Here is a 26,795-nt window from a genome sequence, read left to right as displayed (position 1 = left end):
ATCTTAACAGCTAATTTGTCCTTCCAAAGATGTCCTCATCCAGTGACATTTGCCGGAATGCTTGAGATGGGTGTGAGCTACCTTCCTGTCAATCAGAACTGGGGGCGATACCTGGAGGATTCCCAGGACATTTATGAAGAGCTCCAGAGAGAGATGAAAAAATCTCTCATGATTCTAGCTGATGATGCATGCCAACTTCTGGAGGGTGAGAGGTGAGACTCTAACCTCATTTTGTCAAAAAACACATATTATTCCTCAAGAGGGAAATGAAATGAAGCTGAATTTTCGACACCAGGCGTATGATTTAATGTGGCTCTTTCTTCTCCTAGGATTATTGCAATTTATGGTATTTTACACGAAGTACTTGCTAAAGGTTATTCAGGTGCATCTCAAGAAATTGGTACAACATAGAACAGTTATTTCAGTAGCTCAGTTAAAAAAATGAACTCATTCTATACATCTTTGGCCAATACCTTTCACAACTTCATATGTAGTACTAACATTTTTGATTGCTTAAGCTATAATCAGTGTTACTATGACAAACATACAATCAGAGTGTTTCTCACTTTGTGTGTAGTTAATCTTTCATGCAGAATGCGAAGTTGCTTTTTTAATAGATCTACTTCAATGACATTTTCTGTGATTCAGTAATTTTGAATTTCTTGTGATGCATCTGCACATTGGAGGACCTGCGTAATTAGCACTTACTTTACATTCCCCCCAAAAATATTTGACCAGCTTTGTTTTTGTTGTGTACTGAAGACATTAGTGTCTGGGGTTAACGTCAGACATCAGGGTTGGAGGAAACCAAGCGTTATTATATTATTCCTACATTGATGCCTGATGGTAGCAGCACCACACTATGAGGTTGTTCTTTTCAGCAGTGGGATCTGGAAAACCAGTCAGGATTGAGGGAAAGATGATTGCAGCAATGTACACACGCCAAGATATGAAGGAGTGGCTTCAGGGCAACTTTGAATATCCGTCAGTGGCCCAGCACTACAGCAGACTTGAAACAGATTGAACATATCTGGAAAGATCTAAAAATGTCTGCGCAGTCATCATATTAAAAAATAAATAAATAAAATTCAAAAAAAAGGTGCAATACGTCTTAGATGCACTCAACCACTGAATCAGCTCATTCAATAGTTACGGTTGGCCCCTGTCCCTTAAGTTCCCCCTTCAACTTAAACACATGTATTGGACGATACGTTGCTTCTGCATTTTTTTGCAGTGCATAAAGTCAGAACCATAAAGGCTTAAATGCACAAACCCCAAACTTAACCCCTTTTAAAAATGGAGGGGGCAACAAGAACCAAGTCTGTCAGCCAGCCCCACTCATCCAACATCAATGACCCCTGATGTTACAAATACTTAAATCTTATGAAAAAAAAAGCATCAGGTATTTGCTGTGCAAAAAAGGAGATCCCCTACCTTGATATAATGACTTATTGTCACCATACCATTGTCCATATCATGTATTGTCTGTATGTTTCCTAGATTCCGAGGTGATCCTTGGCTTTGGGACCTTGAATGGGACGTGCAGGAATTCAAGCTGAAGAAACTTCCAGCCAGCAAAAAGAAACCGTCCCAAAAAGCGGTTGAATCCCAAACCGCGACTCCTCTTGCAGACTGGATGGATGGTATCACATTACAATGGTCTTCATTCCGAAAAGCCTTGATTATGATTTACTTTGTGCTACAAGACACAGGTCCACCAACTGAAGACGACACTGTAGCGGGCCCTTGTCCCAGCAGACTAGCTGTGGATAAATTGAAGGAAACTGTGAATCGACTTCCCAAGAGAAAGCAACACCTGCCTGGACATCCTGGGTCTGATCTCAAACCGCCAGAACTTGACTTTCACTTTCACTTTCCACTGTTTCTCAATTCTTCCCTGCGTCCTGCATCATCAGGTGGTATCGCAAGTTGTGTGAAAAGATGTTTGCAGACAGCTGGTCGCCGGGAGCGAATCTCATTAGTCTTCAGATGAGGGTGACCCCTAAACTGATGGGTCTGACGTGGGATGGATTTCCCCTGCATTACACAGAGAAGCATGGCTGGGGGTATCTGGTTCCGGGACGCAGGGATAACCTGGACTCCCCGGAGGGAAACATCGGGCCAGCACTTTGCCCTCACAAGTATGTCGTGGACCACACTCAAGTTTAGTGGTTCTCAACCTGAGGCAGAATAATTTGCATAAAATTCGGTGGTACTGTTTTCATAAGTGCATAGCTTTTAACACCTTTTAATCTCTTAGCCATTTCTGCTTTGTTTTTCTTCTAAATGTGTTTGTTTTCAGTCATGTATGCTTGGCTTTAAAGTGTACATTTTATCCCGTGTTTTAAAATCTTTCGCTTTCAAAATTAAAAGTATTATTATTATTATTATTACATATGGGGACCAGCCTACCAATAAAATAAACAAGCCAAGCCAATTACTGTGACCTACTTCAGTTTAGGCCAGTTAAGAGCGCTGATATCTGATACTGTAACATAGCACATCAATGTGACTTCTTTGCATAGCATTTTTCGCTCTCTCACACTACTTTCTCCTTGAGTTGCACAAATATGGCAAAAGGACCTCAGCCGAATATGTAGTTCGGAAGTACATTGGGACAAAAGAAAAATGTCAATGTCATGGATAAAATACTACTTTTGCAATGTGTAAATGGTAACCATGGCTTTGGCGATGTTGAGTCCAATTTTTTGTCATCTTGGCAATGTTGAGTCCAAATTTTTGTCGTCTGTAAAACAACATGAAAATGATTCTGCTCGTGTTGTATCTTTCTTATCGGGGTCTTATCCATTTGCGCCAAGTTGTTCGTAAAAGCAGGGCACGTCGGCAAGTTATGATGGATACTTTTAATTTACGGTAATTGGATTGGATTTGGTTCCTTACTGTCAAACACGCCATGAATACTTTGGTTGAAACTGTTAAACACGTCATGGATACTTGGAAAACATTCTTCTCTGCACCCTAAAAGTTTGAGAACCACTTTTATAATAATGAAATCCAGCCTGCATAGGATGTATTTGAGCTTTTTGTCTTCTACAGAGAGATTGAGCGTGTTTACAGAGAGTATTGTGATGAGAACTGCAAGGGGGCGCCTGAGTATATGGACTGCGCACCATCAGAGGACCTTATGTGGACAGACAACGCTGTTTGGGCAAAGGTACCCAAGCCGAATATGATACGACGCCACAATAGTGGGCAAGCAAGTACACTATGCTGCACGCTCTTGAATTAACTATCTATCCATCGATTTTCTGTAATTCTCATTAGTCGAGGGTGAGCTGGAATTTATCCCAGCTGACTCTTGAGCTGGGGAATTTCATGGACTGGTAACTAGCCATTCAAGGGGCACTAACAGACAAAACAAGAAGTCACACTCGCGTTTACACCAATGGTCAATTTAGAGTCTTCAGTTAGGCCGGGGGTCGGCAACACGCAGCTCCAGAGCCGCATGGAGCTCTTTAGCGACATCTAGTGGCTCCTTGCAGATTTATAAAAAATGTTTGATAATGGAAAAAGAATGAATGAATGAATGGAAAAAGATTTTGATAGTAGGCTAATATAGCTCAAATAGATGTATATACATGTTGCAGCTCTGAAAAAGGAGAGCTGTGGTGTTGGTTTTTTAAAAGGTACACTTTATTTATGCTTTTAACAGTCTCGACAAACGCAGACACCCGACTCCGTGCCTTCTCTCTTCTCGTTCGACTCGAGAGGTGATCAAAGACAGCCTCAGAAAAACGGAAAAAAATGATCACTTCATGGACACTAAGAAAAGCGAAAATACTGCACCAAAACAAAAAAATGAAGCGAAGAAATTACAAAATAAATTCTATGTGGGTGTTGTGAACACACAACAAAGGAATGAATAACAAACAATTCTGATACAGTCCAGTCTCCTACATACATACAGCATGGGTTTCCTTCATTGTAAGTTTTATAGAAGGCTTTTATTTTTTTGCAGCTGCAGATATATTTGTTTTTTGTTTTTTTGTTTTTTTTGTCCTGTATGGCTCTTTCAACATTTTGGGTTGCTGACCCCTGAGTTAGGCTCACATGCATGTACCTGTATATGTATTTGGAATGTGGGAGGAAGCCAAAGTACCCGGTGAACACACACACAAGTAAATTGCCCACTGAGGCATGATTTGGATGCAGGACCGACGTAGTTCATCGTGCTGCTTCTACAATCAATTCCATTTTTAAAAATCAAATTTCCATCAACCAGATGCTACAAAAAAGTCCTAGTAAAGAAAAGAAGATGCACTGAGGTTTTTTCCCCCCCACCAGGTGGAGGAATATGGAACACTGGAGAGACTAACAGAGGAACATGGAGTCAAAGCAGTTACACATGGGGTATCCAAATTGTTCTTTATTACCTTTATTCTCATGTCAGCAGGAAAGTTACTGTTTTTACATACGAGCTCTCGACATTAATGCTTTTCGTCCGTTTGTTTTTCTTCCAATTTGTAAAGAAGCCGCAACCTACCCGCAAATCCCACCCTGTCCCAGAGGAGAGTCATTGCCACTATCACCAAGGAATCGGCCCCTACAGCGATATAGACATTCCTGGGTGTTGGTTTTTCAAATTACCACATAAGGTAAGGTGTCGGTACTTCATCAGTAAGCGACTGGCATTACACTCAAGAGTCTTTGTCTGTTTCAGGACGGGAATCAATATAACGTTGGCAGTCCTTTTTCAAAAGACTTCCTACCTAAGATGGAGGATGGTACTCTCAGAGCGGGAAGAGGTGAAACCAATGCCACACGTGCCTTAGAGATTAACAAAATGATGTCCTTCTGGAGGAACGCTCATAAACGCATAAGGTATCCAGTAACATTGTATTACCGCGTTTTTTCCCCCATACACTCAGTGTTTGATTTAAATGCAAAGATAGTAGTTAAACTGTCATTTGACTAAACCGTAGCTGGTAAGACAAATACGGTTAGCAGAATTACACATAACAAATTATTCAATAACTTGAAGGGTGCCCTGTGGGCCACGTAATAATCCATTACATTTTGGTAAAGATCTGAATGAAGGTCCACATATAGGGATTAAAGTTCAACAGCAAGGTCCATCCCCAGAATTGTAATGGTACCGCCCATGTATTCAACATTCATGAGCCAGGAGGTAGCTTGCCTGCTAATAGACAAATACACAATTTGGTTTGACTTTAGACTACCGTACACATTTTGCAATACTGTATTCATAAGTAATAATGACATAACGTGAGCATTATATAGCTTTTGTATAAAAAAATTCATGATGAACCTAAAATGCGCGCTAACATTGACCTTCATTTTTGCACAACTTCCTGTGCGAACAAGGACGGTAAAATTCACGACAGGTGAATCATTCACCACATGTTGTGGTACAATCCAAATTGGTATTTAGCCCTCTTCACCATGCTGGTCACGTTTTGACATCATGAGGCCAAGATGGCACCTGACTATTGAGCAACAGTTCCTCGCCCTTATAAGGCTTCAGGCAGGATATTCTTAGAGGGAAATGGATACTGATCATACGGTGTAGCAGAGTGTCAGCAGCAGGTTGCCGCAGAGATACAGACAGAATAGAAGACTCAGAGAAAGGCACAATGTAGGACGCCCTGTCTTGTCCAGGGAAACCAAGACAATGAAAGTCTTTATCAAAAAAATGATGACATATATATCCGCTACAAAAAATATGGAGAGCACCAGTCATAAAATTCAAAAATCTATCATGGAGTCTTCTCTCCCGAGCAGTCAAGCGCTCCCTTTTTTATACTCTTCTTGGGAGGCGCTGAAGTGCAGATCATGCAGCACAATCAGCACTTTGGACAGCTGCTACTCAGAGAACAAAATGAAGTCTGGCGCATGAGCAAGCAACTTTGCTTGTCTGCAAATAACACGGTCAACATTCATAATGGCACAAACAGTTTGTTATAATATTTTATTTTATTTATACATTTTAGCACTGTTAGATGTTGAATTCCCATTACAGTCCTTGGAAATACATTGGCCGATTCATGAATTATGCCATTCTACTCCTTTACGAGTTGTGCGACAAGTACCCGGTAGTAAAACGCTGAGCTTCTGCATGACAAAACAACCCCCAAGAAAACTACCGGTAATCTTGAAAGTGCTTGAATTTAACTTGGAAAAACATCATTGAAAACCGATGGTCTTATCATAGCTCCCAGATGGTGATATGGCTGCGGAAAGGAGAGCTTCCTCGTTTTGTGAGCAGGTTAGTCTGCCACCTATGCATATTATCCGTATTGACCACAAAGGGTGAAGGAAAACTCAGCACTTCATACAACGATGTGTGTTTTTTCCAAAGGCACAAGGAGTTCGATGAAGAGGGCCAGTATGGTGCTATATTACCTCAAGTGGTCACGGCTGGAACTGTCACACGAAGGGCTGTGGAGCCAACATGGCTGACTGCCAGTAATGCACGTGTAAGCCACTAACACTAAATCTCATGATGATGTACTGTCATGTATAAGCTAAAAGCTGTGTTTAGAATCACTCCCTATCCGCTATCAATACTCATGTATTGAATATGCAATTTTGGAACGCTGTTCAAATGGGAGAATGAATGTCGGTTATCCCTGACTGCAAAATGTAGTGCCCTCATTGTATCCCACACTAAACTTTCAAATGTAGTAAACAAACCATGATCACTAAAAAAAGCAATGTATTGTTGCACTAATAGAGATTTGTGTGTGTGTGTGTGTGGGGGAGGGGGGCTTGTTCAGGGGTAGAACTGAATTTGAAACCAATTCATGAGTGGTGTCAGGAAAATATATCTTTAGCATAAGTAGAGCAACATACTGTAGCACAACATGGATTGGTGCTTTTTTGTCTATATTTTATAAACATATGCTCATATTTTAACAATGTCATGTTGACCGTGATTCAGTAGGTCATAATTATGCAACAGCAGGAAGTATTTATTTAAGGCATGCCTGAGTAGTGTTCCAAAACATTTTTTTTGGTTTGACTCATGAGTGAACAGTATCGTCCACTGTACAATATCAAAATCCTTATGAAGTGATTTGGGAGTCGGGAATGAGGATTCCGAACAACAGCCGATATGTTTTGTGTCCTTAGCGGGACAGAGTGGGCAGTGAGCTGAAAGCGATGGTGCAGGCACCACCAGGTTACCACCTGGTTGGGGCCGACGTGGACTCTCAAGAGTTGTGGATTGCAGCTGTGCTCGGAGAGGCCCACTTTGCTGGCATGAATGGTGAGATTTGGCATCCATTTGTTCGTTTTTCTATACTGCTGTGAAAAGGTATTTGCCCCCCCCTAATTTCAGGGTTTTTATTTTTTGCATATAAACAAAGGTTTCAAATCATCAAACCAATTTTAATTTCACCCAGACAACCCAAGGAAATACAAAAAACAGTTTTTAAATGCCAATTTAATTTATTAAGGCACCCCCCGCCAAAAAAATATAATATATATGAATATTTTGTGTGCGTGTGTGTGTGCGTGTGCGCAAACCTGTTGCCTTAAAACCGTGTATAACTGATTTATATCGAGTATTGTCTATTGTAATCTTCCAGTGGTCAAATCCATTGACTGTCCAAAAACGACTAAGTACTGTAAATTCAACTTAATATTCAGGAGCCGTGAAGGCTGCATTCATTTTTTGTGATTGATGAGTAAAACTACAGTCTATCAACCTGGAACAACAAAAAAACATGTTATGGAACACCTGTAAGCCAGTCAGGCAAAATATCTTTCTGTGCCGCGTTTAGGTTGTACGGCGTTTGGCTGGATGACCCTTCAAGGGAAGAAGAGCCAGGCCACTGACCTGCACAGCCGTACAGCCGACGCCGTGGGCATCAGCAGGGAGCACGCCAAGGTGTTCAACTATGGCCGCATCTATGGCGCAGGACAGCCCTTTGCAGAAAGGCTGCTGATGCAGTTCAACCATCGCCTTAGCCAGATAGACGCTGCCAATAAGGCCAGGCAGATGTATGCTTTAACAAAGGGGTTACGCAGGTACTCTCATTCATTGTAAAGTGTTACCTTGACTTAGGAGATTCAAGGCGATCCACATCCACGCTCATAACACAAAGCGCTCATCGCTAAAATCAACTTTGCTTGTTGAAATTAAGGTTCATGCATTTACTCCACCCCAATTTTTAGCGATGTTTTCAATTAGCATTTAACTGGGACTGTGCGTCCCTCCAAAAAAAAAAAAAAAAAACACGATTCAATCGGTACGCATCCTGATATATTGGGTGCGGCTCAGTTCGAGAGGGATGGAATGAGTTTATTTTCGGCATCTTCTCATGGACAGAGGTCCACATACTGTATGGGAAATTGTTTTATTGTTTTATTTACCACATAAACTCTTTCTACTGTGGTACGTAAGAACTACTCTTGTCCTGCTTCTCCAAGTTGACCACACAGTACACACACCCCTCGCTCATGTTTTTCAACTTAAATGGGCATCATCCAGTTGTTCTTCTCAGCACTGACTTTCTTCGTACCCTTGCTTGGTAAAAATACCTGCGCAAAAAAAAACCCAAATGGGAGCACAAAACGCAAGAAACTCACTGCTAGTTGTGAACTGATGGTGGTTGGACATTGTGAAGGTGACTGACCCAAGCTAATAGCAGACTGTTTGCTGGTCATCGAAAGGTCAAAATTGTCCTTGCAACTCACAGCAGGCAAATACAGCGACCGCTCGTAACTTGAAAACTTTGTAACCGCACGATGCGACTCAACAGTTTGTTGTTTTTTTTGGTTCAGTAATTCATGCCTTTGTCACATCCCGGCTGGATTACTGCAATGCCCTGTACCGGTACTTTGGAGTCAGCCAGTCCTCCATTAAGTGCCTTCAGCTGGTCCAGAATGCCGCTGCTCGCCTCTTGACTGGTACTCGTAAGAGGGAGCACATAACTCCTACTCTGGCATCCCTTCACTGGCTCCCCATTCATTTTAGTTATCTTCAAGATCCTCCTCTTTGTTTTCAAATCTCTGAATAATCTCGCTCTGAGCTCATCCGCCCCTACACACCTGCCCGGCGCCTCAGGTCTGTGGACCAGTCTTTGTTAGAAGTACCAAGAACTAAACTGAGGCTCAGAGGGGATCGAGCCTTTTCTGTTGCTGGTCCCTCTCTCTGGAATGACCTCCCACTGAACATTCGGCAAGCCTCTCCTCGCTGCCCATCTTTAAAGCCCTCCTCAAAACTCACTTGTATTCTTTGGCGTTCGACTCAGCATGACTTAGATTTGTTCTTGATTTTACTGCTTGGTGCTTTCTACCGCCTTTATTACCGATTCGTCTTACTGTTTATTGTGTATGTTAAATCGCTCCATGTATAGCACTTTGTATGCAGCGATGGCTGTTTGAAAGTGCTCTATAAATACTGTTGACTTGACTTGACTTGTTTTTTTTTTGTTCTGGGGTGGGAGGTCAGATATGAACTATCAGACGAAGGTGAGTGGCTGGTCACTGAGCTGGGAATTGAGGTGGAAAGGGAGGATGATGGAAGTGTATCCCTCCAGGAGTTGCGCAAGATCAGTCGACTGGCCTCACAGAGGTGAGAAATTAAACGCCTGCAACCACCATTTTAGTACATCTCAGTCTTCACTGATTGTTATTTCCTGTCTTCCATCTTCTCACTTGATTAATTCAGTTCCCGTCGGAGAAAATGGGATTTAGTTGGCAAACGAATATGGTTTGGGGGGACAGAGTCGGACATGTTCAACAAACTGGAGAGCATTGCGCATTCAGCCCAGCCGGCGACACCTGTACTGGGCTGCAGGATTAGCAGAGCTCTGGAGCCCAAGGCAGTCAAGGATGAGGTGAGCTGAGGAACTCACCGACACCAAACAAACTTATACTCGAGGACAGTGAGAAATCAATTTTTTTTTTTATAAAGGGGAAAAATATTTCATTATTTAATCACTGCTTTTCAAGATTGTGCTATTGATCTAATTAATTGTAGTTCATTTCAAAAAGTGAAATTCATACAGATTCATCAAATCGTTACTCACATTCTTATTATATCTAGAAGTAGTAGTCAGCCAATTACAAGTTACAAGTAGAAGTTCTGATTTAACATTTTTTTTTGGTTTTGTTTTATTTTGTTTTTTACCAATGGATTGTATTCTGATAACATGACCTAAAGAGAAAAAGTTTTCTTTTTTCTTTTCATTTTTTTTAATAGCAACATGCTAAATTAGGTTATGATACCTGAAAAACATGTTGAATCCCAAGTGCAAGATATGTTTTGAACCTTGGGAGTAACAATTAAGTTGTCCAAGAAAAAAAAAATACACTACAAGTACAATCAAGTATTTGTACTTGGTTACTTCCCAACACTGTTAAATCCATCGGAAAACTATTTTATGAATGACAATTGATACTGGACCCGTTTTCTACATTAAAGATCATTTCAGGGTTTTTTTCTTATGTAATATTAAACTTTCTTTAGATGGTGAATTCTGGGTAAACTCTGTCTTCACTGAGTTAATGTTAAGAGGTAACGGTACTTTATTAGTTTAACAATGTGAATATGGTTTGTGTTTTGCAACATTAAGTACAACTACACATTCTAAAGCTCATTGTCCATCCATCCATCCATCATCTACCGCTTACCGGCCGGGTCGCGGGGGCAACAGCTTTAGCAGGGAAGCCCAGACTTCCCTCTCCCTAGCTACTTCTTCCAGCTCTCCCCGGGGGATCCCGAGGCGTTCCCAGGCCAGCTGGGTGACATAGTCTCTCCAGCGTGTCCTGGGTCTTCCTCGGGGTCTCCTCCCGGTGGGGCATGACCGGAAAACCTCACCGGGGAGGCGCTCAGGAGGCATCCGAATAAGATGCCCAAGCCACCTCATCTGGCTCCTCTCGATATGGAGGAGAAGCGGCTCAACTCTGAGCCCCTCCCGGATGACCGAGCTTCTCACCTTATCTCTAAGGGAGAGCCCGGACACCCTGCGGAGAAAACTCATTTCGGCCGCTTGTAACCGGGATCTCGTTCTTTCGGTCACGACCCATAGCTCGTGACCATAGATGAGGGTTGGAACGTAGATCGACCGGTAAATTGAGAGCTTCGCCCTTTGGCTCAGCTCCTTCTTCACCACGACAGACCGATACAACGTCCGCATCACAGCAGACGCTGCACCGATCCGCCTGTCGATCTCCCGCTCCCTTCTGCCCCCACTCGTGAACAAGACCCCAAGATACTTGAACTCCTCCACTTGGGGCAAGATCTCCTCCCCGACCCGGAGGGGGCACTCCACCCTTTTTCGACTGAGGACCATGGTTTCAGATTTGGAGGTGCTGATCTTCATCCCAACCGCTTCACACTCGGCTGCGAAACGCTCCAGTGAGAGTTGGAGAGCCCTGTTTGAAGGAGCCAACAGCACCACATCATCTGCAAAAAGCAGGGATGCAATACTGAGGCCCCCAAAACGGACCCCCTCAACGCTTCGGCTGCGCCTAGAAATTCTGTCCATAAAGGTTATGAACAGAATCGGTGACAAAGGGCAGCCTTGGCGGAGTCCTACCCCCACTGGAAACGATTCCGACTTACTGCCGGCAATGCGAACCAAACTCTGACATCGGTGGTATAGTGACCGAACAGCCCGTATCAGGGGGTTCGGTACCCCATACCCTCGAAGCACCCCCCACAGAACTCCCCGAGGGACACGGTCAAACGCCTTCTCCAAGTCCACAAAACACAAGTAGACTGGTTGGGCGAATTCCCACATACCCTCGAGGACCCTGCTAAGGGTGTAGAGCTGGTCCACTGTTACATGGCCGGGACGAAAACCACACTGCTCCTCCTCAATCTGAGGCTTAACTTCCTGACGGACCCTCCTCTCCAGCACCCCTGAATAGACCTTACCAGGGAGGCTGAGGAGTGTGATCCCTTATAGTTGGAACACACCCTCCGGTCCCCCTTTTTAAAAAGAGGGACTACCACCCCGGTCTGCCAATCCAGAGGCACTCTCCCTGTTGACCACGCGATGTTGCAGAGGCGTGTCAACCAGGACAGCCCCACAACATCCAGAGCCTTGAGGAACTCCGGGCGGATCTCATCCACCCCTGGGGCCTTGCCACCGAGGAGCTTTTTAACCACATCGGTGACTTCAGCCACAGAGATAGGAGAGCCCACCTCAGAGTCCCCGGGCTCTGCTTCCTCCAAGGAAAACGTGTTGGTGGAGTTGAGGAGGTCTTCGAAGTACTCTGCCCACCGGTTCACAACGTCCCGAGTCGAAGTCAGCAGCGCCCCATCCCCACTGTACACAGTGTTAGTGGTGCACTGCTTCCCCCTCCTGAGACGTCGTATGTTGGACCAGAATTTCCTCGAAGCCGTCCGGAAGTCGGCTTCCATGGCCTCACCAAACTCTTCCCACGCTCGGGTTTTTGCCTCGGTGACCACCGAAGCCGCGTTCCGCTTGGCCAGTCGATACCCATCAGCTGCCTCTGGGGTCCCACAGGCCATAAAGGCTCGATAGGACTCCTTCTTCAGCTTGACGGCATCCCTTACTGCTGGTGTCCACCAGCGAGTACGGGGGTTGCCGCCACGACAGGCACCAACCACCTTACGGCCACAACTCAGATTGGCCGCCTCAACAATAGAGGCACGGAACATGGTCCACTCGGGCTCAATGGGAGTTGAAACTCTTTCTGACAGGGGATTCCGCCAGACGCTCCCAACAAACCCTCACAATACGTTTGGGTCTGCCAGGACGGACCGGCATCTTCCCCCACCATCGGAGCCTACTCACCACCAGGTGGTGATCAGTTGACAGCTCCGCCCCTCTCTTCACCCGAGTGTCCAGAACATGCGGCCGCAAATCCGATGATACAACTACAAAGTCGATCATCGAACTGCGGCCAAGGGTGTCCTGGTGCCAAGTGCACATATGGACACCCTTATGTTTGAACAAGCTGTTCGTTATGGACAATCCTTGGCGAGCACAGAAGTCCAATAACAAAACACCACTCGAGTTCTGATCGGGGGGGCCGTTCCTCCCAATCACGCCCCTCCAGGTCTCACTGTCGTTGCCCACATGAGCATTGAAGTCCCCCAGCAGAACAAGGGAGTCCCCAGCAGGAGTACTCTCCAGCACACCCTCCAAGGACTCCAAAAAGGGTGGGTATGCTGAGCTGCTGTTTGGTGCATATGCACAAACAACAGTCAGGACCCGTCCACCCACCCGAAGGCGGAGGGAGGCAACCCTCTCGTCTACTGGTGTGAACCCCAATGTACAGGCACTGAGCCGGGGATCGGACCGCCAGGCTCCCCGCCTTTGGCTGCCGCCCAGCTCACATTGCACCCGACCCCTTTGGCCCCTCTCATGGGTGGTGAGCCCATGGGAAGGGGGACCCACGTTGCCTCTTCGGGCTGTGCCCGGCCGGGCCCCATGGGTGTAGGCCCGGCCACCAGGCGCTTGCCAACGAGCCCCACCTCCAGGCCTGGCTCCAGAGTGGGGCCCCGGTGACCCGCGTCCGGGCAAGGGAAACCTTGGTCCATCTATTGTATTCATCATTAGGGTCTATGAGCCGTGCTTTGTCTGGCCCCTCACCTAGAACCTGTTTGCCATGGGTGACCCTGCCAGGGGCATAAAGCCCCAGACAACTTAGCTCCTAGGATCATTGGAACACGCAAACCCCTCCACCACGGTAAGGTGACGGCTCACGGAGGGGAGCTCATTGTTTAATTTAAAAATAAAAAAAAGTGAAAGTGATGAGGGAAGTTCACATGTGAGATGTCACATTTATGCCAGGTTTTCCTTGTGTCAGTTCATCACCAGCAGGGTGAACTGGGTGGTCCAGAGCTCGGCAGTGGATTACCTTCATCTGATGCTCGTGGCGATGAGGTGGCTCTTCGAGGAGCACGACATCGACGGCCGCTTCTGCATCAGCATCCACGACGAGGTGCGCTACCTCGTCCGCACCGAAGACCGATACCGAGCAGCGCTCGCATTGCAGATCACCAACCTTCTTGCCAGGTCTGTTCACAGATGGGGTAGCCCTTTGTGGAAACTAAATTGGACATGGACTTCAGTGTTCTGTGTGCTGCTTCTGTCTCCCGCAGGAGTATGTTTGCACATGCATTAGGCATGCGGGACCTTCCACAGTCCGTCGCTTTCTTCAGTGCGGTTGACATCGACACGTGTCTGAGGAAAGAGGTCACAATGGACTGCGTCACCCCCTCCAACCCAATGGGTGTGGAACAAAAATACGGCCTTCCTCCTGGTGAGCCTAAAACCAAATACACCTACTGACAATGATTTTCAGTATTGAGTGCTGCAAACTGTCAGCCATTCTAGCAGAGTGCGGTCATGTTGCTGGGTGAGGTCATACATACTGTACATATTGAGAGAATGATATTATCAATAAAATTATAAAATGAATAATAATTCACCGACTGGCAATGAAAATAGATGACTACTATCTTTGTGAAGGTTGTCTTTTTGATACAGTACTCTCGTCTTGGATCTCATTACAATGAATAAGTCGTGAACAAAGCTCACAGTTATATCAATCATGAACTTAATAGAAGTTACAGAAGTACAAATTGATCACGTAACACCCATGATGCAGTATGGTGCAGTTTTAATGTCAGCCATAGGAGAACCTATACAAAAGCGTTCAGAAATTCAAGACATGCTAAATATAGTGTTTCTTCATAATTAAATTAAACAAGACGTGAAAACAGATAAACACACAAGATGTGCTTTCAGGTGAAGCCTTGGACATCTACCAAATAATGGACATCACCAAAGGCTCCATCAGTAAAGGAAGACAAAATCTTATGGACCAGGCCAAGGACACTCGTAACATGTGAACCCAAAATGGAGAACTGCCTGGAAGCTCATCAACATGCAAGCAGGAGATGTGTGTAACCAACGTGAGCAGCTCAATGTTTCCGTTTTTTCTTCAGTTTGGGTTCTTGAGTCTCTTCCACAGCTTGTGACTCAACCTAAGGCACAGAAACAAATGCAAATGCTGAAATCACACCTGGACAGATTGATCCTCCTCGAGTGCAGATGACGCTTACCTCCACAGTGTCGTCCTGCTCCTGCAGGGCCGCGTCGAGAGAAGCAGCATTGATACGGAAATCTCTCGAGGTGCTCAGTTTCATGTATTGCATCAGATTGACCTGGATGAAGCAGATGCCATTGAAATTAGGTTTTTTTTTCTTTTTCTTTTTACTCTCCCCGCCCCTGACATTTCAAACAACAGACATTCACATGTACCTTTGACTTCTTTGAGAGTGCGATGACGTATTTCTCATACTGTTCAATGCTGAAGATCAAGTCGGGAATGGCCTTTGTCTGACGCAGAAGTTTTGCCTACCCAGAAAGCAAGACGGGTGTATTCACTTAAATTTTTCTTTTGAAATGTACACTGTACAGTTTATACGCCCTTTTTTAAAATTAAAATATGATCAAATGCACCATGATATCTTGATGGGATGGGTGGGCGCATCCTACCAAATGCTTGGCTTCATCATGAAGAACACCTCGCCGTTTGGGGGTGGGAGGTGAGGTGCTGTCGCATTTTTTGCCAATGACACATGCTAATGACTAGTCGGGAAGGGCCTTTTTTTTAATAACTAATTTTTCAACTGGGGGTTGGGAGGGCCCCTGGAAATAAGCAGAATAGAAAATTGTATTGTTGATTCTCTCAATTACTTTGCAGTTTGGAGAGGACCAGGCTGACGTCGATCAGCTGTGGAAAGTTGAGTAACTATTATCCACTCAGGCCAAATGTCAGGCACAACTACATTCCTAAGGGCAGTGGGGCATCATTATTGTCCTTAATAGGACACTGAAAGACAAATTCATCACATGATTCGGAGTTGATGGTGCACTTAAGTCTACTTGGATAAGGTTGAGCTCACTTGACTAGCGGAAGTGAATGATTTAGCCCATTACTAAAAGCAAATAAATACAAGGAAGGTCCTTACAGTGGCAGCAGTGTTCACCTCGTTCTTCTTTTTCTTCTTGTCTGCACCTCCAACACTCAGCTCTCCACCCTGCAGAGGAACAATGGGAACCTTTACGGTATGTCATTTCAAATCACGGCTGGTGTCCAAACTATGCATGGACTTTTTTTGAAAACTTGAACCCGTTTGCACCTGAACATATGTGATGAAGAAATAGCATTGTGGAGTCAGATGGGAGCCAGAGAGTTTGACCTGCATTGTGGCAAAAAATAAAATTACATTAAATTTGAGCATCACATCATGTGTAGTGCAAATCTCCCAAGATTGTTGCCAAGACTCACCAGCTTCTCAATGCGGGAAGGCAATTTACCACTCTGACTGGCACAAACTTGAATGTACTAAAAATGTGAAAAGAATACATTTATATCAAACTGGGTAAGGCACATCTAGGACTGAACTATATATAAAAAATTAAGATTGGGAATTGTGGAAGTATCCAAATTGAAACCTTGTTTTTTAAAATGGGAATTAACTGAGAATTGCAGGTAAATCAATAGAAACGTATCATATTCAGCCTGAAACATTTGGTCATAAACAGACAATAAAAAATACATAGCTGTCCTAGTCCACATGAGGGAGCATTACAGTTCCTTATTTGCAGCATTTATTTTTTCACATTAACGGCACCCAATCTGAAGCATGCCTGTTCCTCGGATTTTTACTCACAACACAAATGGCCTCAAAAAAGAAAAGGTTATTCAGAAAAATAAAATCAACTAAACGACGGCTCATACCTAAGTCAAGGTACCACCATATTTGCATGAATTGTATTTGTTTAGTTCTCCATTTGGAGTGAGCCTTCAATTTAGGAGCTTCCTGCTTCATTCCCATTAATTCCCATGGAAAGTTTCTAACATTGGCAAATTCCCAGGAAATTTGCAACCCTAACAATAAGTAGAACAGATACACACATATTTAACGAGCGTGGTGAGGATGGCGTAAGTGCGACTCAGAACTTTGAGCAATGTGATGGTGCAAGTTCCGAGCTGCAACGCGGTCTGGACCAACTCATTGAGTGCAGTCAGAAGTGTTCCAAGCTGCAATGTCACTGCTTTCTCTGTAGGGTCCTGCTGGCCTGTAGTCTGCGTGGCCTCTTCTACTTGTCAGAAACATAACAGAGCCCCAATCATTGTTGGCACACAGAAGAACACGTCCACCCTTAAACCTCGAAACTTCATGCAAGTGAGCATCAGTGTAAAACTTTCCCGACCAGGGCATGATTTGTCAATGGCCATCTGGCTTTTCTTTGTGCCAATTAGCCAGTCCACTTCATCTAGCACCTTGTCCGCTTGAGACAGGACCTGCAGCTGGAGTTAGAGAGTACAAATATAATGACTATTGTGATAAGTGACTTCATAACTTGGGGGGAAAAAAGGAAACCACTTACTGCTGCTGTCATTGCTGTTTTCATGTTGACAATAGCAAAGTGCGACTGCTTTTCGACCTCCACATCCTGGTAAGAAAAACAACAAGATAAAACAAAGCTGGTAATGATGCTGTGTATCCATCCGTTTTCTATCCCTCTTGTACTCATTTGGAGTCATGGATAAACTGGAGAATCTCGTAAATAATGATGATGTGCAATGTTCTCATTGCCGCTACGTCGGCCACGCTTTAGAACAAATTCTCTCCAGCATTTCAGCTCGGTAACAGCAACTCACATAATTTGATAACATACCTGATCAATATCTCCGAGGTGGCTATGGATGTCCTGACAGAGTTCCAGCAACAAGCTGGCAGGGCTCTTAAAAAGAACATGCAGGCTGAAGAGAAGTGAGAGAAGCCCCTTGGACAAAGCTGAGTCCTCTAAACACAAGGACATGTTTTAGTCAACCAATCAAAACCAACCAATGATGCTCGCTGGCATTCACTGACCAAAGCTGGTCTCCTTGCAGATTTTCACCGTCCATGTGATCATCTGAGCAAACTGTTTATTTGATGCGGATGTCAGCAGAACTAGTATGTAGTTGTGATACGATCATTTCATGATTGCATACGTACTTGCAGAGAGGAGGGATTTAGCTGGAGTGAAAGCACGCTCAAAATGTTGACCAATAGTTGAGCTTCTTTGCTGTTAAATTCCTCCTCTCCTCGACTCAACTGGGCAAACAGCGCTCTCTGTTGACAAAGAGCAAGTACAATGCATAATGAGCGGTGATGACCGAACAATACATCTAGCCGTTCATCATCTATACTGCGTCTTCGGCCAGTAGGTGTAAAGCCAAACATTCAGGCTCACATTCACAGCTATGGACAATTTGACTCTTCAATTAACTGTTTTTGGAATGCTGGGGAGGAGCTCAAGTGCGCCAAGAAAACTAAGGCAAGCATGCAGAGTACAAACAAGGACCTGAAATTGACGGATGTAACGGTATTTCATCTGTTCACAATCTTCTGGCTCAGCAATGTCGTCCGAGTTATCTAGAAGATAGAACACAATGGAATTACCGTCTACACTTTATTCAACGTGAGTGGGTTTTATTTCGACAAGTCAAACCAATGGATGAGAGAAGCTTGGTCATCTTGTCAGGATAGCGCTGCTGGCATGCCGTGAATACCCCAAGAAGGCCCTCCAGGCTCAATTGTGACAGACTGGACCGCTTTTCTTTCTTCCCAGCATCATCCGTTGCACTGGGGACGTTGGTATACCGCCACATCAGCACACTGTAAAATGCCCGTTACGTCACAGATGTGTGCACAAATGTCAAAACACATGTTCGCTGAATCAAGATTATAGGTTTAACGAAAATTTACAAAATAGCTACAATAATAATACGTAAACTAAAATTGGGGGGGGGGGAAACTAATCTCATACTAGATCTAATAAAAAAACTAAACTATGAAGCAAACTATTTCAAACTACTGCGTAACTGTCAAAATGAAATAAATACAATACAATACAATACATACAATACATGCCGATTTATATAGCGCTTTCACAACAGCGGCAGCTGTAACAAAGCGCTTTACAAAACAGTTAACATAAAGTAAAATAATAAACACAACACATAACATAAAACACGGACAGTCGTTCAGTCAACCACTTTTCCGACACACGCTTTGTTGTTTGAAGCGGTTTGAGATGAAAGAGAAGAAAATCAAAGTGTCCTTTAACCAGTGGATCAGAGACGTCATGCTCAAAATGTGCACACGTCGGCTACAAGCTAAGTTTCAAAGTCAACAAGAAGCTGTAGCATCCATTGACGAAAAAGGAGATTGGTTCACTTCTCCTGTCTCATGGAAATCCATTTCAATTCCAAGCGGCGACTCACAAACAATGATGCCAAATCCAAAGCTATTATAACCCCGCAGTTAAACGATTCCTACCTTGTCATTTCACACAGGAAGCGGAAAGTCGAGTCTGAACTTTGGCCATCCGGGCCGTCTGTAACTCCAGTATCTTCCAGCTGCTGGATCTTCTGCACAGCCACGCAGAGCGCATAATGTACAAATTCTCCACGGGAGCGCAACACGGTGAGCGCCTCCTCTCTGCTCTGAGAGCTGTCTCTGGAAACCACAATATTGTATCTTGATCACCTTGCAAAGGACACTATGTTTCAACGTCCTCGCTGTAGTTATTTTTTTATCAGGACCCAAGAATTAACTCTCACTTTCAAAAAGGTTGGTTGACCATGAGCGAGGAAAACATTCACAAGAGTACATACTGAGCATACTTACCGAAAGAGCGCAGTGACGAGAGTTGATATGAAGCCCATTGAGAGTAAACTCCGAGGAATTTTGTTTGAGGCCTGCCGACCTTTTCCGGATTTCTCCCTCAGGATCTCACACAGCTTGTAGTAGCGGTTGAACAGTTCCACTAACTCCTCAAAGGCACTTTTACTGAAAGTGTCATGCAAAGTTTCTAAATATGAAATTCGCCATCACACACAATACAGGAAGTGACAAATACTTTGTACCTGTAATTGCCTTTGACAAAGTTGTACTCCAAGAGGACCTCGTAGAGTCCTATCAAGAGCACAGCGTAGATATTATTCTTCACACCAACACTGGATACAGTGGAGAATTCTGCTGACTTGTCCTGATGAAACACAATGACGGTTGCCAATAACTGGGAAGAATGGGCTTGTGTCAAGTACATTCAACCGACTCTGGTTTTCGATCGTCACTTTGGTTTCTGATCAAAATTTTCATTTATAGCTTAAAATCTGATAGCGCCGCAGTTGATTTATTGGAATTTATCAGTACGTGTGCAGTGTGCGTACCAGTTCAAAGTCTTCCATTTCACTTTTGATCATGCGTTTTGTGATGCTCTCTAGAATAACGTGCAGTTCGGATTGATATCCCTCATCCTCATCCTCGTCTTCGTTATCATCACCGTCATAAGCACCGATTTTGGCTGATCGCCGCATATTTGTAAGCCACAAAAGGCAGTGTACAGTGCAGGATACCAGGTGGGCCTGAGATAGAAAAGTGTTTACAACACATAGCGGATACATGTCAGAAATTACGTGGTCCACTCCGGAGTAAGATTTCAACAAGACTTTGATGAGTTGTCCATTATCCAGAAGAACATAGGTCAGCGTGAAGTTATGACCTAAAGCAAATCAAAAACAACAAATCAGTGTCAGTAAAAATCAACAGTACTAGAGGCTCCTGAAGGTGGATTTGTTCTCCACTAGCTGTGATGCAGGGCTGCAGTTTCACTGGGGGCAAGAGATCTTGTTCGGGTTCGTAGTACCTCCGCAACTAGGAAACAAACCACAAATGGGGTTTTTTGTTTGTTTTCTTAATCTACAATGCATGTAACATGACAAGAAGGTCATTGTGGACAAATAGTAGGAGACATTCACACCTGTGAGAAAAGTGTCTGCATGATGGAGCTTGCAAGTTGGGAGTTCCGACAAAGAACATCATAGAAGCCCTGAATAACAACACAACACATAAAAAAGGGACATCACATGAATCTTCTTAAACTAGATTGCAATGTAATATGTTGTTGTGACTTTCAGCTTGTCCCATATCAAGGGTCACTAGAACTATCCATCCATCCATTTTCTGATCCGCTTTATCCTCACAAAGGTCGCGGGGAGTGCTGGTGCCTATCCCAGCTGTCTTCAGGCAGTCGGCGGGGGACACCCTGAACTGGTTGCCATCCAATCGCAGGCCACACATAGACAAACAATCATCCGTGCTCACACTCACTCCACGGGACAATTTAGAGCACCGGTGTCAAACTCAAGGCCAGTGGGCCAGATCCGGCCCGCCACATTATTTTATGTAGCCCCCCGAAAGAAATCATGTGTGTCAACTTGCATGATCCTTGCTAAACAAAAATACTGAAAATGTCAAATTATCATGTGTAAAACATTTTGTTGAGATTATGCAATACTTTTGTGACCCTTGCAAGTAATAATGCGATTAAAGATTTTTGTGGTTTCACTGTGATAACGGCCCTCCGAGGGAAGACGCAACTCAAAAGTGGCCCGCGACAAAAATTACTTAGACACCCCTGATTTAGAGTGTTCAATCAGCCTGCCATGCATGTTTTTGAAATGCGGGAGGAAACCAGAGTACCTGGAGAAAACCCCACGGGAGGAAAATATGCACACTCCAAGCAGGAAGGCCGGAGCCGGGATCGAACCCACGGCCTTTGCACTGTGAGGTCAACGCGCTAACCACTCGGTCAGCAGGCCCTCGCTAGAACGAGTCACGGGTAATTTGATTTGCAGTTACGTCAATGCAATAGAGATATAACAATGCATCTCATTATTTTTGTATTTAGTTCTGGCACTAACAAAACACTGCTAAGACAATCATTTTGTCGGATCAAACTGAAATTAGAACGGAAAATGGAACATCGAATCCGGGCTTGAGTGAATCATTACATCCCGACAATGCAATATCACCACGCTCAGATAATCAAATCTGCATCTCCGCATAGCCCTAGCAAAATGTCTAGAAAATAACGTGAATTGAATACGAGGCTTAGAAAAACAGCACAAACCTCATAGAGCATGAGACGCACATCAGCCTGCTGGCCAAGGCAACGACGCAGGCTGCTCAAGATCTCCAGACAGAAGGCCTCGTTGGCGGCAGCATTATAACGGGAATGAACATCCACTTGGATCTGGTTGGGTTTACAGGAAGACAGTTGAGCATCTGTCACAAGTCATACACCAAATGTGGGACTTGACTGGATTCCGCTTCTCTTTTATAAGAATCCAATCCAATCTTCACATACTTTAAAGTAGACATGCATTTTTCTTTTCTCCTAATAATATGTGTGTTACTGCAGAATTCGGCCATCTTCGCAGCCCTTGAAAACTTTGCAACATAAGTCAAGCGCTTCCAACAATTTCAGGCACTAGTATGAACCTGAATGAAGCCCCTGCTGTGTTCCATACTCTATTAAGTAACTACCTACCTGGCTGGAGGAGATTGTCTGGCTGCACTGGCTGGAGGCCAGGCTGCCCAGCACTTTGAAGTTCTTCAGCAGCAACAAGAAGCCAGTTACAGCTGACTTTCGTCCATCCAGTTGGCTGACAAAGAATCAGAACAGATCTTTAAATGAGGATATCAAGATGCTCATTCAGATATGGAGCCACCACAATGCACAAATATGCTGACCTCGGCTCAAATTGGCAACAAAACACATTGGGGAATGTGGAACAATCCGTATACCTTGAAAACATGGCCTTGCGGAGAACCAGAATCAAGGCATCTTTCATAGACATGCTGACTTTCAGCAGAGGCTGTAAGTCAAACAGTGAAAACAATTTCCGCATGTTTCTCATGATGTGCGTATGTGAGCGCCTGCTCTGTGTTTTCAGTACCTGGACAGCTTTTAGCAATCCCTGCACAGTGGGCAGGGGAAGGTATGACAGGTGGTCAAATGTCTCTGTAACTTTGGAGGATGATTCCAGCAACATCATTGGAGCCGAGGTTACAATGTCTGAGAAGAGGTCTGAGGACACAGAAACTGGAGTTACAGTGTCATCAAAATATATTTCTTGTCACTATACAGCACATTTTCATTTAAAAGGGAAGTCAAGTCAAACATTCTCTTTACTATTTTAATATGAATGTTCCTCTAAACATGGTACTCTGATTAATATTGCGTTTGAGAGTAAGGAATTAAGCAGCAAAATCAAAACAGTTTTTAATCCATCTCCAGGGGCGGCCATTTTGCAGCTTGCTGTTGACCAAAGATGACATCACAGTTGTTGCTCAGGGCTCAACCCCAGAGAACAGGTGAGCCGTGACAGGAGTTACGTGAGCCCTTTTCATGTGACTTCCCCTGTATAAGGTACACTTACCAGCCACAATGTTATGAGCACTTACACAATTTACTGAGATTCAACGCAAGAGCTGTATTTTTTTTAAACTGCTTTTACAAAAGATAGCGATGTTGACTTTTGATTATATTTTGGTACCGTATTGGATCGGACGGTGTTTAAGCCAACATAATGATGTCGAAAGTGATTGTACATTGTATTACCTAAAAAATGATTGACAGGTGAGGCAGTCTTTGTGACCAGCCGATTCAAAACTTGGTCCAGTATCTCGCCTCTTATTGCCTCATGCATCTAACAGAACAAAAACAAATTGCAGTAAGACAGTAGAGTAGAGTCAACAAGTGCAGATACCGTATTACAAAACAACTCAATGTTACCTTGAAGCCCTGGAGGAGCACCTGACCTCCAAGCTTACATGCCAGCTGAGAAGGAGTCCGGGCCACAGCAGCAGAACCTTCTATGGTCTTTCCAAATGGTCTGGGTTTTGGTCCGAATGTATCCATTAGAAAGAAACCCAGCTGCACCAGGCCCTGGGTCACATGATCCCATCCAAAGACACTGCACAAAAGGATCCAGGCATTTTTTTCCACAAGAAACTATTTTTATACTCCATGTGAACATAGCAGAAGTGTGATTGCTCACGACCAAGTTAGAATACACAAAAACACACGATCAAGCTCTGAGTGGCCAGAGTATGGCCAGAAAAGACACATCGAGTGCCACAAACCACAAGGACATTCAGTGGCATTTAAGTTCAAACGTCATACCATTTGGAAACAGTCTAAAAATTCACACAAACACGTGGGAGGTTGTTCAATATTACAAACATATCTATTTCTGGGTCGCTTGTACAATGTGCCTAAGTTAACAAAAAGACTGGAGTGCTTTCTTTGCCCATCCAACACCAGATTTCTAGCCCACCATCAAAGACATGAATGACGACATCGCCTGTACAGTTTATAAAAAGAAAGACCTAGGAACAGATTATTACATAATTCAGCTCTACAAACATTTTCTGAACAGCAAGCCGTTTCGTAGAGTGTAATGTTGATTGTTGCATGTACAAATATAATGAACTCATGACATGTAACTGCTCACACCTGCTTTTCACCGTGTCCAAAATCATCTCAGCGATGCTACAGTGACCACGAGGCAGGAGGTCCTGCAGGAACTTGGACCCCTGCAGCAGCTGCACATCTTTCAAGCTCTTGAGAATTGCCCCCTTGAAAAGTTCAAACACCTATCGAATACAAAGAACAGTGGGGGCCAGTCATGAATAAGCAGCCAGGAGACAAATGAAGCTAAAGGAGGAGCATCTCGGCCACTCCCGACCTGTTCCTCGCAGCGCTGGATCTGTGCAACAGAGAGCAATAGGGCAACGCTGAAAGGGCAAAGGTCCCCATATGAAGCCTGTTGGAAGGGAATGATTTATGGCATCCAGGAAATGCATGAATTAGACTGTGTAACCATGTTCTGAAATGACTGTTGTGACATTAGGTACTTTGATGCTTTTCAGGAATTCTCTCCCAAGTTCATGGTTGAGCCTCACAGCAAAAACAATGTGGAGGATAACAGTGCCCTCCACGTGTCTTAGCTGGCCCTGCGGAATGGACTGAACTTCTAAATCTGAGTTCCTGACAGAGAGAACAGAGGAAGTGTGAGGACAGCCAATAATGGTTTCATATGGACAGTGCAACTTGCAATGTTTAAATAACCCACTCTCCATGTTTCTGCTCCTCTTGCTGGTGAAGGTCTTGCTGCTTAAAATAATGAACGATTCCATCGAGCACCTGTTTCTTGCAACCCTAAAAAGTGTAGCGCAGCCATTTAGACTGATTGGAGGACTTGTTTACAATACATGCCTGTCTCTCACCCTTCTACCTTTGCAGATAACAAGAGCAACTGATAAACAAGTGGCGGAATTTCCTGCAGGTCGAGCTTGCTGAACATACGCAGCACTTTCTCCACCACGAACCGCAACTCATCCAGTGACAGGGGCACATCCCTAAAGTGAAGCAGACAAAACCTCGAAAGGGTCAGAGCACGACTTTGAAAATGTTGCCAAATATCACTTGGACAAAAACACCAAATAGGTTACCTGAACATCTTGGCCAGGTGGATAACACATTGTGAGTCCCATCTGCAGGATAAATGCAAACAATAGTGAGTTTATTCCTCTTTGGAAATGACTATTCAGTCTTTACTAGTTTTAGGTGATTGAATCAAATGGCCATTGTTTCTTCACATGTTGATGCACAGAGTTGATCGGGATAATAAAATGATAATGAATTCTTTTTTTTTCATGGCTGGGAGCATGAGCTATTATTATATTAGATCACCTGCTAGCGCAAAGGCTGTTGATCAGCTGTTTCTTGTATTGCTCACCACTGAGCTCACCTGTGGTTAAAAAAAGAAATGACAGAAAACATATTTTGAGTGGGAAAAAGTTTGTGTACAGTTTATTACAATTTTCATCCACTATTTGTACTAACCTTTGCTGTATGAAAATGTTTCACAAGCTGTTATAGCCGTAAGTACAGTTGGAAATAGCTCCAAAGATTTGCCATTGCCTATTTTTCCTGCCTTGATTTCTTCAATGAATAGATCTGCTAGTTTTGCAAGCGAGGGTCCAACCAAAGTGTGTGTCTGCATTTACACAACACAAACAAAATAAGAAATAGAAAAAACATGTACAAGAGTGAGTGTCTGAATTAATGAATGAATGAATAACTGCTAAGAAATTAAAACCTTCACTTATTGCTGTCCTTCAACAGAGAATCTTCCACATTTCAAATACTGTAAGGCCCCTGCCTGCGGGGTGGGGGACAGGGTAGTGAGCAATAGGTGCATTGTGCTTTTGTACCTCTAACATGAGCAGTCCAATAATATCAGCTGCCACTTCACTTTGGAGGTCACCAGACTCACAGAGAGGGATGCAGTGTTGGTAAAGCAACAGTCTGCGTTTTGAACCTTCACTAGATCCCGGTGGCGAGCCTAAAATAAAAAGAAGTCAACATATTTTTTATCCGAGAGCGATTCTCATTTAAATGGCAACATGTGAAAACATGTAAATTAGGTCACACTAGGTTCCAGAAACAGGTTCATGGCAAGAACGTGGTAAAGAGTAATTACATATTGAACAAGAATTCGCAAACAAAAACAAAGCTCTTACCTTTGAAGACGGCTTTAATAATTTTGCCAATCGTTTTCCCCTTGAGTGCACTACTGGTAATTAACGTAGTCAGCTTCAAAACAAAGAAGTGAGTCGTTTACATTTCCGACTAACCAGGTGGGCATGAGAACGAAGGGTGCAACTTGTTATGCGTTACCACGTCAATGCTGGTTACCTTGCTTTCAGAGAGGGAGGACAAGTATTTTTGAAGCTCTCCAGAACTGTCGCCATCTGATAATGAAATAATTCTTTCAATTTCAGCCTTCATGGTAGAAGAAAAGTGAAAAGATCAGGCAGACACACAGCAACAGAAAAACGTCAACAACAGTCCCCCACCACAGGATCTTTGCAGCAGCATATTTCCCGCCAGCAACGAGCA

General features: G+C 43.9%; 2 protein-coding genes across 3 annotated transcripts in view; one reads left to right on the top strand and one right to left on the bottom strand.

Annotated features, from left to right (window-relative positions):
- Nucleotides 1–14,872, top strand: part of polg (polymerase (DNA directed), gamma) — a 17,749-nt gene extending 2,877 nt beyond the window's left edge. The window contains exons 7-23 of the mRNA XM_052060824.1: nt 30–212; nt 1,501–1,643; nt 1,707–1,833; nt 1,917–2,141; nt 3,058–3,175; nt 4,306–4,371; nt 4,491–4,616; nt 4,682–4,842; nt 6,194–6,247; nt 6,341–6,458; nt 7,114–7,249; nt 7,767–8,013; nt 9,440–9,562; nt 9,659–9,827; nt 13,777–13,985; nt 14,072–14,232; nt 14,721–14,872. Of these exons, the coding sequence (XP_051916784.1) occupies nt 30–212; nt 1,501–1,643; nt 1,707–1,833; nt 1,917–2,141; nt 3,058–3,175; nt 4,306–4,371; nt 4,491–4,616; nt 4,682–4,842; nt 6,194–6,247; nt 6,341–6,458; nt 7,114–7,249; nt 7,767–8,013; nt 9,440–9,562; nt 9,659–9,827; nt 13,777–13,985; nt 14,072–14,232; nt 14,721–14,824 (2,470 nt within the window). The 3' untranslated portion in view covers nt 14,825–14,872. The remainder of the gene's footprint in view (nt 1–29; nt 213–1,500; nt 1,644–1,706; nt 1,834–1,916; nt 2,142–3,057; nt 3,176–4,305; nt 4,372–4,490; nt 4,617–4,681; nt 4,843–6,193; nt 6,248–6,340; nt 6,459–7,113; nt 7,250–7,766; nt 8,014–9,439; nt 9,563–9,658; nt 9,828–13,776; nt 13,986–14,071; nt 14,233–14,720) is intronic.
- fanci (FA complementation group I) lies at nt 14,575–26,795 on the bottom strand. Of its 2 annotated transcripts, XM_052060812.1 has the most exons (37): nt 26,592–26,795; nt 26,417–26,489; nt 26,108–26,238; nt 25,737–25,890; nt 25,584–25,641; nt 25,343–25,384; nt 25,126–25,249; nt 24,964–25,049; nt 24,746–24,878; nt 24,577–24,654; nt 24,345–24,484; nt 23,622–23,802; nt 23,448–23,535; nt 22,783–22,913; nt 22,631–22,701; nt 22,374–22,488; nt 21,954–22,076; nt 20,802–20,870; nt 20,594–20,695; nt 20,212–20,406; nt 19,906–20,027; nt 19,667–19,828; nt 19,316–19,495; nt 18,486–18,652; nt 18,339–18,409; nt 17,990–18,106; nt 17,864–17,915; nt 17,667–17,794; nt 17,376–17,441; nt 17,199–17,295; nt 16,900–17,084; nt 16,270–16,326; nt 16,121–16,180; nt 15,950–16,018; nt 15,237–15,332; nt 15,038–15,139; nt 14,575–14,959 (listed from the first exon to the last, which is right to left on the bottom strand). In XM_052060812.1, the coding sequence occupies exons 1-37, from the start codon at nt 26,682–26,684 to the stop codon at nt 14,897–14,899; spliced, it is 3,981 nt and encodes a 1,326-aa protein (XP_051916772.1). In that variant the 5' UTR covers nt 26,685–26,795; the 3' UTR covers nt 14,575–14,896. The 2 variants fall into 2 exon arrangements, with proteins under 2 accessions (XP_051916772.1, XP_051916770.1); XM_052060810.1 differs by having other exon boundaries at nt 14,575–15,139.

Source organism: Hippocampus zosterae, chromosome 3 (assembly GCF_025434085.1).
Source record: "Hippocampus zosterae strain Florida chromosome 3, ASM2543408v3, whole genome shotgun sequence".
Lineage (NCBI taxonomy): Eukaryota > Metazoa > Chordata > Actinopteri > Syngnathiformes > Syngnathidae > Hippocampus > Hippocampus zosterae.
This window is presented reverse-complemented; position numbering and strand designations above follow the sequence as displayed.

What these genes read in the sequence shown, in the direction of transcription:
- fanci (XM_052060810.1), bottom strand. Translation starts at nt 26,684, where the DNA reads ATGAAGGCTGAAATTGAAAGAATTATTTCATTATCAGATGGCGACAGT. An exon ending in TTGGACACGGTGAAAAGCAG is followed by an intron (nt 23,803 to 24,344) that starts GTGTGAGCAGTT and finishes CCTTTTGTGCAG; the next exon opens with TGTCTTTGGATGGGATCATG. An exon ending in CACTCTCAAAGAAGTCAAAG is followed by an intron (nt 15,140 to 15,236) that starts GTACATGTGAAT and finishes TGCTTCATCCAG; the next exon opens with GTCAATCTGATGCAATACAT.